This window comes from Saccostrea cucullata, unplaced genomic scaffold (assembly GCF_032062105.1).
Source record: "Saccostrea cucullata isolate Sc308-1 unplaced genomic scaffold, CSIRO_AGI_Scuc_v1 ctg624, whole genome shotgun sequence".
NCBI classification, from domain to species: Eukaryota; Metazoa; Mollusca; class Bivalvia; order Ostreida; family Ostreidae; genus Saccostrea; species Saccostrea cuccullata.
This window is the reverse complement of record NW_026922884.1, coordinates 155,110-171,605: the sequence shown is the minus strand read 5'-3', so window position 1 is coordinate 171,605 and position 16,496 is coordinate 155,110. Positions and strand designations below refer to the sequence as shown.

The 16,496-nt window shown below is 31.9% G+C and overlaps 1 protein-coding gene across 2 annotated transcripts in view; it reads left to right on the top strand.

Moving 5' to 3' along the window:
* LOC134262686 (zwei Ig domain protein zig-8-like) overlaps window positions 1-16,496 on the top strand; it is a 33,520-nt gene that overhangs the window by 15,766 nt on the left and 1,258 nt on the right. The window contains exons 2-7 of one of the 2 annotated variants that reach the window (XM_062745057.1): window positions 1,388-1,506; window positions 7,571-7,790; window positions 11,951-11,971; window positions 12,963-13,274; window positions 14,748-14,774; window positions 15,423-15,449. In XM_062745057.1, the coding sequence (XP_062601041.1) occupies window positions 1,388-1,506; window positions 7,571-7,790; window positions 11,951-11,971; window positions 12,963-13,274; window positions 14,748-14,774; window positions 15,423-15,449 (726 nt within the window). The remainder of the gene's footprint in view (window positions 1-1,387; window positions 1,507-7,570; window positions 7,791-11,950; window positions 11,972-12,962; window positions 13,275-14,747; window positions 14,775-15,422; window positions 15,450-16,496) is intronic. The other variant, XM_062745058.1, reaches the window with a different exon arrangement.

Here is a 16,496-nt window from a genome sequence, read left to right as displayed (position 1 = left end):
TGTAACATCAAAGCCTTATTGATATTCTAAAGTAGAATTTGTCGACTTACATATCATGAAATCATTCTTAGAGAAAACATTTTAATTTGTCCTAAAGTCCTTTTAATTCTTCTTATCAACTTAATGTCATCAAGAAAATGTCAACTGAAGATCAATGGTCACCATTAATTAAGATACAGAAAACCTACTCATAGACAAATCATGCTATCGATGTAAATTCTAAATGGTGTCCATTCATAAAATCACTGAGCATTTCCGCCTCCATGGATTGCACTTTAATGGATATATGTTGCTGTAGGAATTTCATTATGTACCCCAAGAACCTTTAGCTATATTGCAATTTTTAATGTTATAAGATAATAATGTGAACAGGCACGTTGTTTCAGAAAGGATGAGAGGCCTGCCCGCTATCAAAAAATAACTTTTTATTGTAGAATTTGTTCATTGAAAGACTGGTTCCTCCCTTATTGTTGTAGTAAAGTTAAAAAATCAGGGTAATGTGGAATAGTATAAATCTAATTAAAAAAATTCTGTTGTGAAAGAAGATGAAAACATACACCCATTCTCTACAAACCAGGACTTCCTAGTTAGGACTAGTGTCCTTTTTTGCTTGTAAAGATTTTATGTGTATAATTGGTCTTTTTTGCTCCTATCAAACAGGTAGGATACTGAGTGCGTGCTCGATAATGCGTAAACACGAACAATCCTCTGAGCGTGTGTGATGTTGCGGCAAATATGGAAATATCGTAATATCTATAAATATCTAAGCTTTTTTGCATTGCTATTTCAGCTGCAATTTATTTTGTTGAGAATTTCAAATTTCACATTCGTATTCTTTGAGACAAGACTTTTCTATCGGTACCATCAAATTTGACCTTTTGACCTTGAACTTGGAGTCTGACCCAGTTTTGCAAAATTTTAACCAACATTAATCTTAGCCATAAGTTTTGAACAGTTGTGACAAGGGCTATCATACTTCACACATGTAATTCTTATGACAAGGCATTTCTTTGGATATCAACAACTTTAAACATTAAACCTTGACTTAGGAATTTGACTTACTTTTAAAAACCTTAACATTAGCCATAATTTTTGAACAGTTGGGGCTAGGGTTTTCATACTTCACATATGTTATCCTTGTGACAAGACCTTCTTTTGGATACTAACAACTCTACCCTTTGACCTTGACTTTGGAGCTTGACCTACTTTCAAAAAACTTAACCTTGGCCATTACGTTTGAACAGGTGGTGTTAGGGCTTTCATATACAACTAGTGTATTTCTTGTGAGAAGTCCTTACTTTTGGTGCTAATATATTTGATTTGTATTTGAGAAAGTTAAATCTTCCGTTCGCTACGTTTTTCACACACCCATCTTGTTTTTTTTCAGCCTTAAGCGATGGGGTTTTTTCGGAACCTTCATTCTACAACGAACCTAACAACGTTACATTTAATGTTGGAGAAACTGCAACACTTCCATGTCACGTGGTCAATTTGCAAACCAGATATGTAAGTATGTAACTGGTGAAAGTAAAATAGACTTGTAATTACCTAAGTACTTAGTTAAATAAATGTACACTGTAATTCGGCGACTTAAACGAATAATGATAGATTTGAATAGCCAAGATTTTGAAAATATGAGTTTTAGGCTTAATTATGTAGTTATAACAATACCAATGAAATACTAGTATTTTAGAGTGATTTCAGGCACATACAAGCATGTACATAAATGTATCTATACTTTAATATTGCCTCAGACATTGAGAATAAAAACTTGAAAGTAAGAGAGCTCGATAACACCACATTCCTCAATAATGGAGACAATGTATATGCCTAAATACTGAACTGTTATTGAAATTGAATATGAAAAGTTCTATACGGAGCTTATATATCTCAGTTTATTCGATACGCAACAGCATACTCTACTTATGAACAATTTCTAAAACAAGGTAAATTATTGACAAACAATTTGATAAAACAAGAATATCAGCAGTCTCGTTTAAAGTCATCATTTCGTAACTTTTAAAGTCCATACAATAACCTTGTCAGCAAATACATTGAGTCAAATGATTGCTGACGTTTTTCATACTAATCATTTATTTATACACTGAATTGGACGACGGATTTTCCGTTATTTCACGATCATGACAAGGAGCATACGGCAGGTGTGACCGGTCGGCAGGGGATGCTCACTCCTCAATGGTACCTGATCCCACCGCCTATTGCGACACGGGACCTACGTTTACATGTATACTGCCTCGATCATCTAAAGAATTGATAGCCACCTCCTGTAGTGGGATTCGAACCTGTATTTTTAATTTTATCTTAATTGTTTAGAGTAAACTTAAATTTCATATTTTCTTGTATGTTAGATAATCCTGCCAAAAAAAATTATGTCGGTAATTGCATGCTAAAATTGTAAAAGTTAAATATACACTCGGTGAAAAGAAAGAAAAATACAATCTCTCTCTTTCTCTCGTACTATGTCTACATTATATAGTTATGCACCCCATCAGAGCCGGTTTAATTGACCTGAGATTGGGATTGTGTAATATTACCTTAATTGTTTCAAGTAAACTTAAATTTCATATTTTCTTGTATGTTAGATAATCCTGCCAAAAAAAATTATGTCGGTGATTGCATGCTAAAATTGTAAAATTTAAATATACCTGAATATTTGATAACGTGACCTTCGGTTTACATATGTTTTTTCGTATAAAAAATCTTTAAACCAGATGTTCACGGACATAAAATTAGTACACATCATTAAACAAACTCAGGAAATGATTGTTTTTGCACTTTTGAATACGGTATTTGTTACAGCACAAGTAAGGATACATGTATTTCATTCAGTTTTCTTTATGTTTAGCTCTTTTCTACTTGTAGCATCTCAGAAGAATTTTTGCATTCCTTGATGTAGTTGAATTGATTTTTTTTATTTACCCAGATGCTTTGGTATTGCAAAACAGTTATCATCAACAATTTAACAATAAACACGATCTCCCCCGCTTTTAGATAAACAATTTCTTTTGACATGAAAGAAAAACATTAAACAACCGTTATCATCTTATCCAATTAATTGAGTCTGAAGGAGAGTAAATCAAAAACAAAGGTAAAACAGCTTTGAAAGTGATAGCTGGATGTCGATGTAATGGGTCGCCCCTTTCTGGTTTTCTTTGTATTTTGGTTGATGCTTATCTTTATTATCTTTAGTGTCATTTTATGTTCTTTGAGGTTGATCAATTAATTTTTATTGATTTTGAAATTTATTGTAAATTTTCTGTGATCTACATCCATCAAGATATAATTTCTTATTTTTATTTTTATTATTTTTTTTAATTAAAGTGGATCTCCTTTCAAAATATACTATAATGATAGAATAAAAGTATCCTAAAATAAAAAAAGAAGGAAATATTTTTAAAAAATGTATCATTTAATATAAAGAAAATCCTACCGGTATAGCCTTGAAAACGTTCTGATGCTGCCAGTCAAGAGAGAATATGTCAATTGATCTTCAATGGAAAGATAAAATGTCTTTTTGTCGCGGGCTTTTGCCTTGTCAGGTTCCGATAAAGCGCTTATCAGATCTCTCGGGAGTGTTGATTTCATTCAGTTTGGACACAATAAATCAAATTTGCTTCCATCATGAGAGCATAATCGTTTTTCTTTCAAAGTAAGTCTTAAATGTCACTTTAGCTCGTGAAGTATTGATGTTTTTAAATGACTTTCTTGTTGTAAAGGTGTGAATTAAACGTTATATAATAACATTTAATTAATACATGTATCTTTATTCCAAATGATATGAACCTGGGTGATTAAAAAGTCCCAAAGACATTGTTTATATCTACGAACTAGTAAAATAGAATAAAAAATACTGTTTTATTTATCTTTGTATCATTAATGAACATATTTAGGGATATTTTTAAGTAAAATGCTATTCAAACGATTGACTGATTGACTCCTTCCTAGACGTTTTTATTTCTTACAAAACGTATCCTCAGGTTTCCTGCACAAAAAAGAAAATAAAACGAATATTCATTTAAAACTAAGTCATTCTGGTAAGCAATCATAACCTTAAAATTTTTTACTTTTTATATCCCGATGAGCTTGAAATAAAAGGTACCACAGCGTCTGACACATGTGTTTCATATTTAGATATTTTACTTAAATAGCACGCTATTTTTTTCTAACTACCAAGTTTTGTGACAAATGAGATTTTAACTTTTCTATCGTCAACTTCCCCTACATATACAGCAATAAACCCTCATCACCTAAATACGGGGTTTATATCTTGCATCTTACAGCTGATTCAATATGCAAGAGCATGTTCTACGTTTGAGACATTTTTAAAATGAGGTAAGTTATTGACAAACAAGTTGATGAAACAAGAATATCAGCAGTCTCGTTGAAAGTCATAATTTCGTAAGTTCTATGGTCGATACAATGAGCTTGTCAGCAAATAAAAATTATCATTGAGTCAAATGCTGGCTGGCATTTTTTCATACTAATTGTTAGGCCATTACATACACGCTGAATTGTCGATAGATTTTTCCTTTATTTAGTGAACATGACAAGGGGCACACGGCGGGTGCATGTGACCGGTCGGCAGTAGATGCTCACTCTTCAATTGTACTGGATCCCACCCCTGATGTTTTGGAGGCCCGTGTTTGCTTTGCTCTGCTCCTATATTCTTGTGGACTTTTCGGCTTGAGTATAGTTCGTTATATCCGTATATTTCATTTATATTTAAGAGATATTGAGATTCTGATTGACAATATCTTTGTAGTTTTTGGAAATCAAGTCTTTCAACATTCTTTTCGCATTCCCATAGGTACAATCTAATCAAAATTACAATACTAACGTTGTAGCGAGTATGCGAGCGGATCTAACATCTAATTTTAATTAGATTGCCATAGCTACCGATTATTAGCAGACCTCTTTTTGTATTAATATGAGGCAGAATATATAGTCAAAAGATTTTACATGAGAAGTAGAAAACACTTGTGTTGACCTTCAATTCAACGTTTATTTTAATGCAATAAGTATTTTGATACCCCGGTTACCCATCAACTTGCTAATTTCTTTCCATAATCATTTCAACTCTCAAACACCTTATCTTATCCTACTTCAATGAGTAAAAAGTCTGTAAAACAGTTTGTCGTGTGTTGCCACCTTTGTGACGTTTAATAATTTGTTTGAAATTCTCAAAAGTATTATTAACAATGACATATAATTTTTAGCAGACACAAGATATCAAGATGAGAAATAAACCAATTTTGTAAAGGGAGATACTCTGCCTCTCCTACCCCGGTAAGACATGAAACAAAATTACCATTACAAAGCATAGCTATACAATATTTCAGACTTTCACATTCAAGGAGGACACTTATTGATTACAATAAAAATTTTTTAGTAAACTTAAATTTATTTACTAGTATATACGAGATACTAGTATATTGACCACGCATTATCAATTAATAATAGTGACTTACATTCAAATGTCGAATCTTTAAGTCGAGCTATGTTAGTAACCAACAATATGATATAACAAGGATATCAACAGTCTCGTTTGAAGTTATCATAAGGAAGGATATGGAGATAACGAACAGTATTCAATCTCAAAGTCCATAAAACAATACAAAATAAGAGCAGAGCAAACACGGACCCCCGAAACATCAGAGATGGGATCAGGTGCCATGGAGGAGTGAGCATCCCCTGCCGACCGGTCACACCCGCCGTGTGCTCCTTGTCATGATCAGGAAATAACGGAAAAAAATCTGTCGTCAATTCAGTGTGTAAATAATGGACTAACAGTTGGTATGAAAAACGTCAGTCAGCATTTGACTCAATGATAAATTGTATTTGCTGGCAAGGTCATTGTATCGACCATAGAACTTGGAAATGATGACTTTAAACGAGACTGCTGATATTCTTGTTTCATCATCTTGCTTGTCAATAATTTATCCGCGTTTTAGAAATTGTTCATACGTAGAGTATGCTCTTGCGTATCGAATCAACTGAGATATATATACTTCGTATGCAGGTGATGAAGGTATGTTGCTGCATAAGTAAGGGAAGTTGACGATAGAAAAGTTAAAGTCATCACTTTTATCATATAGATTGGTTGTTAGATTACCATTAGTGTCTTTTTCAAGTAAAATATCCAAGTATGAAGCAGAAGTGTCGGACTCTGTGTTATCTTTTATCTCAAGCTTACCGGGATATATCGTATCGACGTAGGAATGGAAATTACCATTATTAATTGACAATACGTCGTCGATATATCTAAATTTCGAGTTGAAGGCCACAGCAAGTGTTTTCTTCTTTTCACGCATAAGATTTTGCATAAATTCTGTTTCATATGAATATAAAAATAAGTCTGCTAATAACGGAGCGCAATTTGTACCCATGGGAATTCCAGTAGATTGTTGGAATACCTGGTCTCCAAAAACCACATAGATATTGCCAATCAGAAACTCAAGCATCTTCTTGATGTCAACTTCAGAGTACTTATGTGTGCAATCAGAATCTGTTTTAACAAAATATTTTTTCAAATGATGACCAATGACGAGGTAAGTAAATTTACGAGTTCCATTTTTATTGAAGAAGCAGCTGTCAATGATATCAAAAAGCCTAAATGTTAATTTGTCGCGGGGAATTGTTGTGTATAAAGTTGAAAAGTCGTAAGTTTTTAAGCTGTTGATTTTTGTAAAGTCTCGTGAAGGTGTAAAAATCACTTTAACGGCAAATACAATCTATAATTAAACCAAAAACTCTTGACTCTTGACTCTGTCCGTTTTTGGAGGTCCCTGTTTGCTCTGCTTTTGATTAGTATTATTTGATTTGACTTTTAGTCTTGAATACTGTTTGTTATAGCCAAAATTTGACAATATAACCCAGGTTCCAGTAGGTATTGAAACAATAAAGATCCCTCACTGCTCAATGGCCCTGAGTGTCAAGACTAAGATTTGCATCTCTTCTCAGTGGTAAATGTAAACCTGAATACCTTTCGTTATCTCCATATTTCATATCAGATCGTCCTTCTAAATAAAAATGAAGTTCATCGTTTACATTTTGATTATCATATCTTTTTAGGTATTACCAAGATATATAACAAGGTGCATTGATACATGCATGTACATGTAAACAAATATGTATTGGGTATCTGGTTTTTATGAAAGTATTTTATGCCATGTTTGTAGCTGCATAGATAATTCCAATCGTTATGAACAAATTTTTATAACAACTATAGAAAATTTCTGTAGAAAAATTGACCAATCATTAAAGAGGTCTTTCAAAGATTCTTACTTAACTTTTTTATGGTTAACTTAGGCTCATGTTTTAAAGGCTTTTGCTGAAAATCAAACAAAATTTATAACCTAGCTTCCTTTGAAATAAACCTTTACAGTCTATGGCTTATATTTATGATCTTCTACAGGTAGGTTAGACATATTTTTGCTTTCAGTGAAATAAAACATCATATATTAAAACATTTGTGAAAACTGCTATGAATTACTAGTAACATTAACAAATGTTATTTAATCAAGCCAAGTCATTTTTACTTGATTCTTAGCTGTACTGGATGAGGATGTCCGAACCTAACCCTATTACTGTTGGGACTTTTGTATACAGTCCGGACACACGGTTCTCTGTCAGTAAAGACCCTACCTCCACACAATGGGATCTCAAAATCCGGAATGTTAAACTAGAAGACGCAGGTGTTTATTTTTGTGCTGTTAGTTCCGGAGAGAGCAGAGAGAAGTACAGGAGACTGATCAAACTTATTGTAAAAGGTAAACAGAAAATATAATTTATTAACTTTTTTATGATGTCATTTGGATGCAGTTTTCAAAGTCTGACTGCTTTCTTAATATAACTATTTCATGGCTATATAGGTAAAAGGTTGTCTAGCGAAGATGCTATTCGAATAGGTCATATCATCAATTCAATAACTGAACTGGTGACATCACAAATGCGAAAAGTTAATATCACTTACTAAATAGGTGGTATCACCTATTCGATTAGATGATATCACTTAATAACAGTAAATACTAATATACCCCCTCATATCATAAAACCTAATTTGGCACTATACATTTTTAAAGAAAGAGCATATGCAAAAAAATGTATTTTCGACGAAAAACCTCCAAATATTTACGTGTCACTAAAAGAAAGTGAAAAGAAATACATGAGCGACTTTTTCATAAATAACAAGATTTTCTTATTTATAGCAATGGTGTTATATTTAGTTGCTTGACGATTTATGCTAATAGTTTAACTAACCATTATCTTTGACAAGTGTTACGCGGTAAAACAGTTAACATTTATAAAAGCCGTAAATGATAATAGAAAAATAATATTTCCAGCATTGAATAAACAGACATTTCTGAAACGTTTATGACTTTGTATGAAAAATGCTAATTGAATCGCATATACTCCACATTCCCCTAGGATCTGTCTTTAATGCTAATGCCTCGGATCCAGAAAGCTGGACCATTCATTCAATCGACTACTTTAGAGTACTGACGACGTCAATGCGTAAAAGAATAAATCATGCGCAGAAAAACAAAAATAAATATAGACAAAAAGTTACACTAGACTCGTAGAAATGCATTATTTGTGCTGTTTCATACAAGTACCCAGAGGTTAAAAATATGGCGGGGCATTAGGTGCACACTACTTAAATAAACGCTAAAATGACTAAATTGTACAGTACTGTTGGTCTTATATTGCTTTTGTAAAAATTAAAAAATTTGGGGGATATATATATTAAAGATATCATTGTTTAATTTTTTTAAATAGGGGTAAATACCTCTGATGTTTTGGAGGTCCGTGTTTGCTCTGCTCCTATTTTGTATTGTTAAATGGATTTTTGAGCTTGAATACTTTTCGTCATCTTCCCATATTTCATAAATATATATTTGTTTCATTATTTAAATTTGAATAGTAAATGTATATATGAAAAAGTTGAATAGTGATTAAATAAAACTTAAATTTTAGTAGTATTACCCAGGCAAATAAATGGATGGTTCTTAAATCGAAAGAGATAGGGCAGTCGGATCTGTACAGTTCTAAGAAAGTTTTACAGGCCTTATGATAAATAAATCTTGATAGTGGTAATATTAATTGACGTTGTTCAATCCTACATAATGGCTGAATGGTGCATGATGGATGATAAGCGTGTTAACGATCGGATCACCTTAAGTGGCCGAGCATTCCGTAATGGACGCTTGAGAATAAGGGACGAAAATGATAATGTCATTGTTCTCCTAAAATGCTTAATTTGGATGAAACACAACACCAAATCAAGACGTATACCACAGCGCACAAGGTACTTACATAGAATGTACTTCTCTTAGATATTAAGTTTTTGCAGAAACCTTAGAAACATTAGAAAAAGAGTATTTTCATAAGTTATTTTAAAAATAGTTTTAATTATCCCTTATAAACTTAAAATTAAAAATAAATACTGTTCATTTATTGATTAAAGTATTTGGCAATAGGGATGCCTTTTGATTGTCTATCGTCATTGTCGAAATATAACAATAATATTCCGCTGGTGTTTTTGTCTCCTTATTATGTTCCCCAAACGAAGTTGGGGAACATATTGTTTTTACTCTGTTTCTTATTATTATTATTATTTTTCTTCTTCTTCTTCTTCTTCTTCTTCTTCTTCCTGAAACTTTTTTGTCCGGGAATGATCTTGTAAACTGTTCGTCCGATGTAGGTAAAACCTTTTTAGGGTTAGTAGACATGTTATGTAGATTTGTGGAATCAAGGTCATTTTGCGCGCACGTGCTTGCAAGAGCGTGCACGTGCAACACGTGAAATGACCAATATAATAGATATAGCCACAACTGTTCTATTTTTAGATGAAATGCTTTGAAACTCATAATGTGAGGATATATTAGTAGTATAGACATGACCACATGGTGAAAATAGCAAGATCTCACGCGCATGCACGTGCACTTCGCTCTGATTGGCTGCAACTAAAGTCTCAATATCTTTCTTGTTTTTTAACGAAATCCTTTGAAATTTTGAACATAGCCATGCATTAGGATATCCTACAACATGAAATAAAGCAATTATCATGAAAACACGTGCATGCACGTGCGCTGCAATCTGATTGGCTGAAACTTTAAACAGCTATAACTCCCTTGGTTTTCAACCAAACAGGATGGGATTTGGAACATAGATAGATATAATGGACTTCTACAAGTAGATATGGTCAACATGCACATGCATACACGTGCGTGTACATGTGCTGCAATCTGATTGGCTGAAACTTTAAACAGCTATAACTCCCTTAGTTTTCACCCAAACAGGGTGGAATTTAGAACATAGATAGATGTAATGGACTTCTACAAGAAGGTATGGTCACCATGCTCATGTATGCACGTGCGTGCACGTGAAATGAGTAAGATCAAACATACACTTGAATGAGCGTATTTTTCAATAATTAAGGATTAAATACTTTAATATTCAGTGTATTAAAAATATAGATTGTGTAGACAAGATGATATGGTCATGACGCAAATGCATTCACATGTGCAGGCGTGCAATGCTAAAGTTTAAATGATTTTTTGTACACTTCTTTGTAAATGTTGTTAAAATCTCAGATGCTTAGTCTAGAGTTTGTCTTATTTAATGAAGCTTACAGGGAATATGGCACCAAAAGGGAGTTGGGGGGCGTTTGGGGAACATCTGTAACGGTCCCCGTTACAATTAGCACTAGTTCGGTATGCAAGAACATGTTCTTAGTAAGATATGTATCAATTTTACTTTTTAAAGGCTTTTTACAAATTATCTAAAGTTTCAGATTTTTCAATGGCCTTGTTTAAAGTCAACTTTTTCCTAATTTCATGATCGTTGTTCACTGACTTTTTCTATTTTTATGCCTCCGTAAACAAAATTCAGGGGGCATATAGCATTTGCCATGTCCGTCCGTCTGTCTGGGTTTTTTGCCTGTTTGTCCGCAAAAAACTTTAACCCTGTTCATTAATTTTGAGTAGATAGGCCTATGGCTTTTATATTTTACTGGTGTATTCTTTGTGACAAATCCATTCATTGGCGATACCATCAAATTTGACCTCTTGAGCTTTAGGTTTGACCCATTTTTTTCTACAAAATTCCAAATTTTAATTTTGAACTATTGGAGCTAGGCTTTAATACTTCACTTATGTATTCACATTGACAGGATCTTTCAGAGGATGTAATTTTTTTTTGGACTTTTTGACCTTGACCCTAATGTTAGACCCACTTCTAGAAAATTGTAACCTTGGTCATAACTTTTGAACAATTAGAAATAGGGCTTTCATATCGCCATAAGTATTTCTTGTGAGAAGACCTTCCTTTTGGTACCAACGAGAAATTGAGGGACGGGGCAAAAACTGTTATGTAAACATGTTTAAATTTTTTTGCTTTTGAAATTAAAAAAGATCACAAATTGTTAAATGAAGATTAAACTTTCATGTTTGTCAAATAAAGTATATATACATGTATTTATCTACGAAGAAGAAAGTCATTAATTTTTTTATCACAATCGTTCTTTTGATTATTTCACAACTTCGTTTCATTCTAAACTTGGTAAACTCAAACTCACGATTATGAATATCCAAGCGATACAGAGATTGATGATAGATCGTATAAACTTTCTCTTGCATAAACTTCATTGTGAAGATATCTTTTCCCAGTAGCTTTATTGTAAACTGTTTGCATGACAAAAAGCCTGTTCATAACATCTATCATTGTAATGACTAGCGTAAACATCCTGGCTCAATTCAATGTGTCAGTAGATGTTTCATATGGTCATAAGTTATTTTCAATTACTAGTAGAGCAGAGCAATGTAATTTGATGTGTAATGAAATATTTACACACAATTTGAACACGCAAAAACTGGCACACCGTGCAACTTCCCTTCATCAGTCTGTTTTATCAATTTTTCATTTGCAGAAGTCACGACAATTCCGCCAGGTAAGTACACAGTTTTGACTTTCAATCCTTACTGTCGTCTGCTACTGGCATCAAATTCATCAACAGCTTCCATGTGCTTCTAAACATGCAACAGGCACATTTTCTTTAATATCAAGCAAATGAGAATGGCAATTACATTACTAGAATATTTAACTACATTTCATTACGAAATTAGAACGGATACTGTGTTTTTCCAATTTATTTCTCATAAAACACTAAAACATATTAAGACTTCACGTAATCAGCTTTTCATGTGTTTCCTTTTTTTCCTTAATGTGAACTGGTACATTGGAACATTGTATCAAAACTAACTAACTAACTTGCTTCAACCCTTCAACATCACTATATATATAAGTATTCTTTTTTTTTAAATTTCATTTTGGATGATATTGTTTCTTTGGAGATTACACCCCCCAAAAAACATTTCAAAAACTTGCTAACATATTTTTTACCCTTTTAAGAACACATTTCAATGTATGTTGGTGATAACATAAAATACATCATTTCTCTGAGTATGATATGCTTAAACCACGTGTTAAAGGATAAACAGTATAGCAGTTTTGCTTTTTGGGGGTTATATACAGTTAAATAAGAAATGGTAAGTTACATTTCTACCATAAAACTGTAGGTAGCTAGATATAAGTAATTTGACATAACTTTGCAGTGTATGGTCTTTGGTATATATATTTTAATGCCATGTTATGAAACTGCTTTTACATGTTCATGTATTCTATTGTGAACGTGTGTAACAGTGTTTATCATTGTTTTCAATATGGAGATTCTATTTTTTGTATATTTTTTCTAATTCAAGTTTTCATATTTTGCAAAAACTTTAACATCGTTAATAAATGACATTCAGTTCCCTAAAGATCTAATTTACTTTGAGAGAGGGGGCAAATATACATAAACTATGTATTGTTATGCAAACTTAATTTTGTCTTTAAAATTCCGACTTTTATGTTCTTTCATTTCGCTGTTTTCTAATTTGTAGGCATAATTTTGAATGGATCAGAATTTGTCAATAAAGGTGATCCACTGGTATTGGAATGTCAGGCTACTGGATTTAATCAGGTGTCCGACTACTTAGAATGGTATAAAGACGGAAAAATAATAGACAATAGCTACATATGGAAACATCATCGTCTTCGAGGACGAGCAATGAACATTACGGATTTTCATTTCATAGAAACAAAGATACTTAAACGTGTTTTATACATAGCCCGAGCTACAATGGAAGACTCGGGCACTTATATGTGTCGGATCTCAGATGATATAGCAAAAAAGACTGTCCATGTATTAGACGGTACGTGGGCTTACTGGTTTAATTGGAAATAAATGAATTCCTTTTTTCTTTAACAAAAATATTTTATAAACATTTTTTTTTATCTTTCATTTTCATCAAGATTAAATTTTATCAAAGGAAAACAATAATCTCTTACTATGAAAAAAAAAATTCAGTATGTTGACGGGTAAGGAAGTCAGAGCTATGCTTACCTTTCTACTGTCTACGAAACTTGTCCTTTAATACGATTTAATTCAAGTTCCGTCTATCACTATTTAAACTCGCTGACTTGTATTTCATTAATATTATTCAAAGGTATTTGATCGAAGATGTTGTGTACACAACTACGAGGGTCATTCAAAAATTTCGTAGACTTTTATCATAACCTTTTTATTTAACGTCATATTTAAACCAAATTTGGAACATATATTTTTAGAACAGATTCACTTATTTTGAGCAAAGAAATTGGAATATATCTTGATTTTTATCAAAATTATCAAAGATTTAAGACAGCAAAATTGGGGTCACGGAGCAGGGTCAAAATTAAGTTATTGACTGATTATTCACTTTTCATATCTATAGCCATACCTCTTTAAAATTGTCCTTAAATGAAATAAAATTTTAGTACTTAAATTTAGTATTGTTTCATTACTTCAGAAGCTAAAAGTTAATGTAATACGTTGCTTTGTTTAAAAGATATCAATTTCTATAAATAGATAGTCTTGATTAAAAAAAAAAGCAAAACATCATGACGTCTAAGGACGTCACGGAGCAGCGAGTAGCATAATAATTTTGTTTTGCATTTGGAGACTTCTAAAACACACTCCGAATATGCTGGAGAAACCAGGAAAAATACATAAAATGAGCCGTGTATTTGTTTATAATGGAACAGGCAATTTTTGAGGGGTAAAAGCTTTAAATTAGGCGATGGGCGTTCTGCAAAGAAACGGATTATAGTTCAAAATCTTGTCAAAAGAGTTAGTAACGTCATGAAACGTGGTGTGCTCTTCACTGTTGCGGAACCTTTAAGAGCAGAGTTACACGGTAAAGGATTTGAAAACATTGACAATCTTATTTAAGGTATACTCGAATTATTGTTAGCATACTAGGTGTCAAGTGTTATGGATACGTTTTAATGAATGAGGAATACGATACAAATTGTGTATAAAATGAAAAGGCAAAGTGAGTTTGACAAACATTCTTCAACGTTGTTTTTGACGTTGCAATGTTTTTGACCGTGCTCCGTGGTGACAAAACATGTTGCTTTTAAAATTGGCTAACATGAGTTCCATTTAATCAAATGGAATGAAACTTCAAAAGTCTATAAAATATATGTTTTTACATTTAAAAATGTACTGATATTAAACTTTGTAAAAATAATGTGATGGTGAGGAACATTGTCTACGTATTTTTTGAATGACCCTCGTATGTATTGATGTTTGAAAATAAAACGATGTAACTTTTTTCATTGATATTATGTTATCTACATTTCAGAAGGATCATCAAGTATTGATAAAAGAGGTGAGTGTGCTGCATTTTTAAGTGCTTCTTTGAGAATAAACATTTTTTAAAACAGTCATTTTATCTAAAAGAAGTGAAATTAGGTGCATTTTATGTAGTGCGTCGACATTAAAGCCAAATTAATAATGCTAACAATGATCATTAGCAAAAGTGTTTTATGAAATGCACAAAACTTTAGAATTTTTTATTCTTCTTAGAACTGCCTATGTGATACAAAGTGGCTTCTGTAAATAATGAATTTAGTACATATTACAAGGCATTTAAATCTATAAAACGATCTATTAGGTGATGCATTCATACATTGTACTAGTAATCTATAATCATATAATATATGTCCTAAGTCAACTCTTTGTTGGATCCCTTGCAGAAATTAGAAATGTGAAGAAAAAAAAATTCTTACAAAAGAAATAACTACTGAGTGTTTCAATTATATCCCTATGCTTTCTTGCAGTATTTCAGAATATATTATAGAAGTATATTCATATATCCACTGCTTATTAACTATTCGTTGGATTTTCTCTCTAGACAAATGATGACGGTCACTGAACTTTAATTATATATTAAGAGCATTTAAGACTGGTCATATATTTACTTGTAATACAGTCCTTAGGGTCAATGCTCTTTTATTTATTTTCCTGCTTCTCTCAGGAGATCATGACGCTGAATATATTCAAGGTAGGTGATTTGTCCCCCAAGATGTCTTGTATGATTAGAATATATAGTTTATTTAATGATACAAATATATTAGTTGTCAAAATGGTGAAAAATTTCATTGAATATGACTAAAACAAAGTCAATTTTGGCAAATTGCCAATTTTCATGCAATAATTTCTAGAAAGTTTTTGATTTACCCATTATTATTTTTTTATTCTCATAAAACCGTAGAATATATAGTTTATTTAATGATACATGGTTACAAATATATCAGTTTTCAAAATTGTGAAAAATTTCATTGAATATGAATTAAAAAAGTCAATTTTGGCAAATTGCCAATTTTAGTGCAATAATTTCTAGAAAGTTTTTGATTTACCCATATTTTTTTTATTCTCATAAAACCTTAGAATATATAGCTTATTTAATGATAAATGGTTACAAATATATCAGTTGTCAAAATGGTGAAAAATTTCAATGAATATGACTAAAAAAAGACAAATTTGGCAAATTGCCAATTTACTAACAGCCTAAATGCTGCGATGAAAATTCGCTTAGTATCCATTCAAATATCATGAATGAAATTTATTTCTGAGATTTAAGTAATATGGGCTCAGAGAATATAATTTTCATGTGAATTTACACTAATTTATTGAATGTGCACTAATTTAATTTAAAACAGAGCAAAATTTGCTTAATCGGAGGGTTCTAAATATAACATCCTTGTTACCATGGCAACCAAATTGAAAAGTTAGACTTTAACATCATATTTATTAAAGATATGCCACTTGTAGTAAATGTTGTGAAATTCAGCTAAATCGGAGACCCTATTTAAAATTTTGATTTTTATAGAGAATTGATATTAAATATAATGAAAAGTTCCTACGTTGTACATGGTTGTAAGTGTTATAATTTTTTTTACCAATTGATAATGTAAGTTGTCTGTATGTAGGTGTTTTAACTTTTATATTTTCTTTTCTACTTGCGACAAATTAAATATTCAAAAAGATACTTGAAAAGCACATAATTTGTTACGACATGACATATAGTGGTATTCATTATAGCATTAAT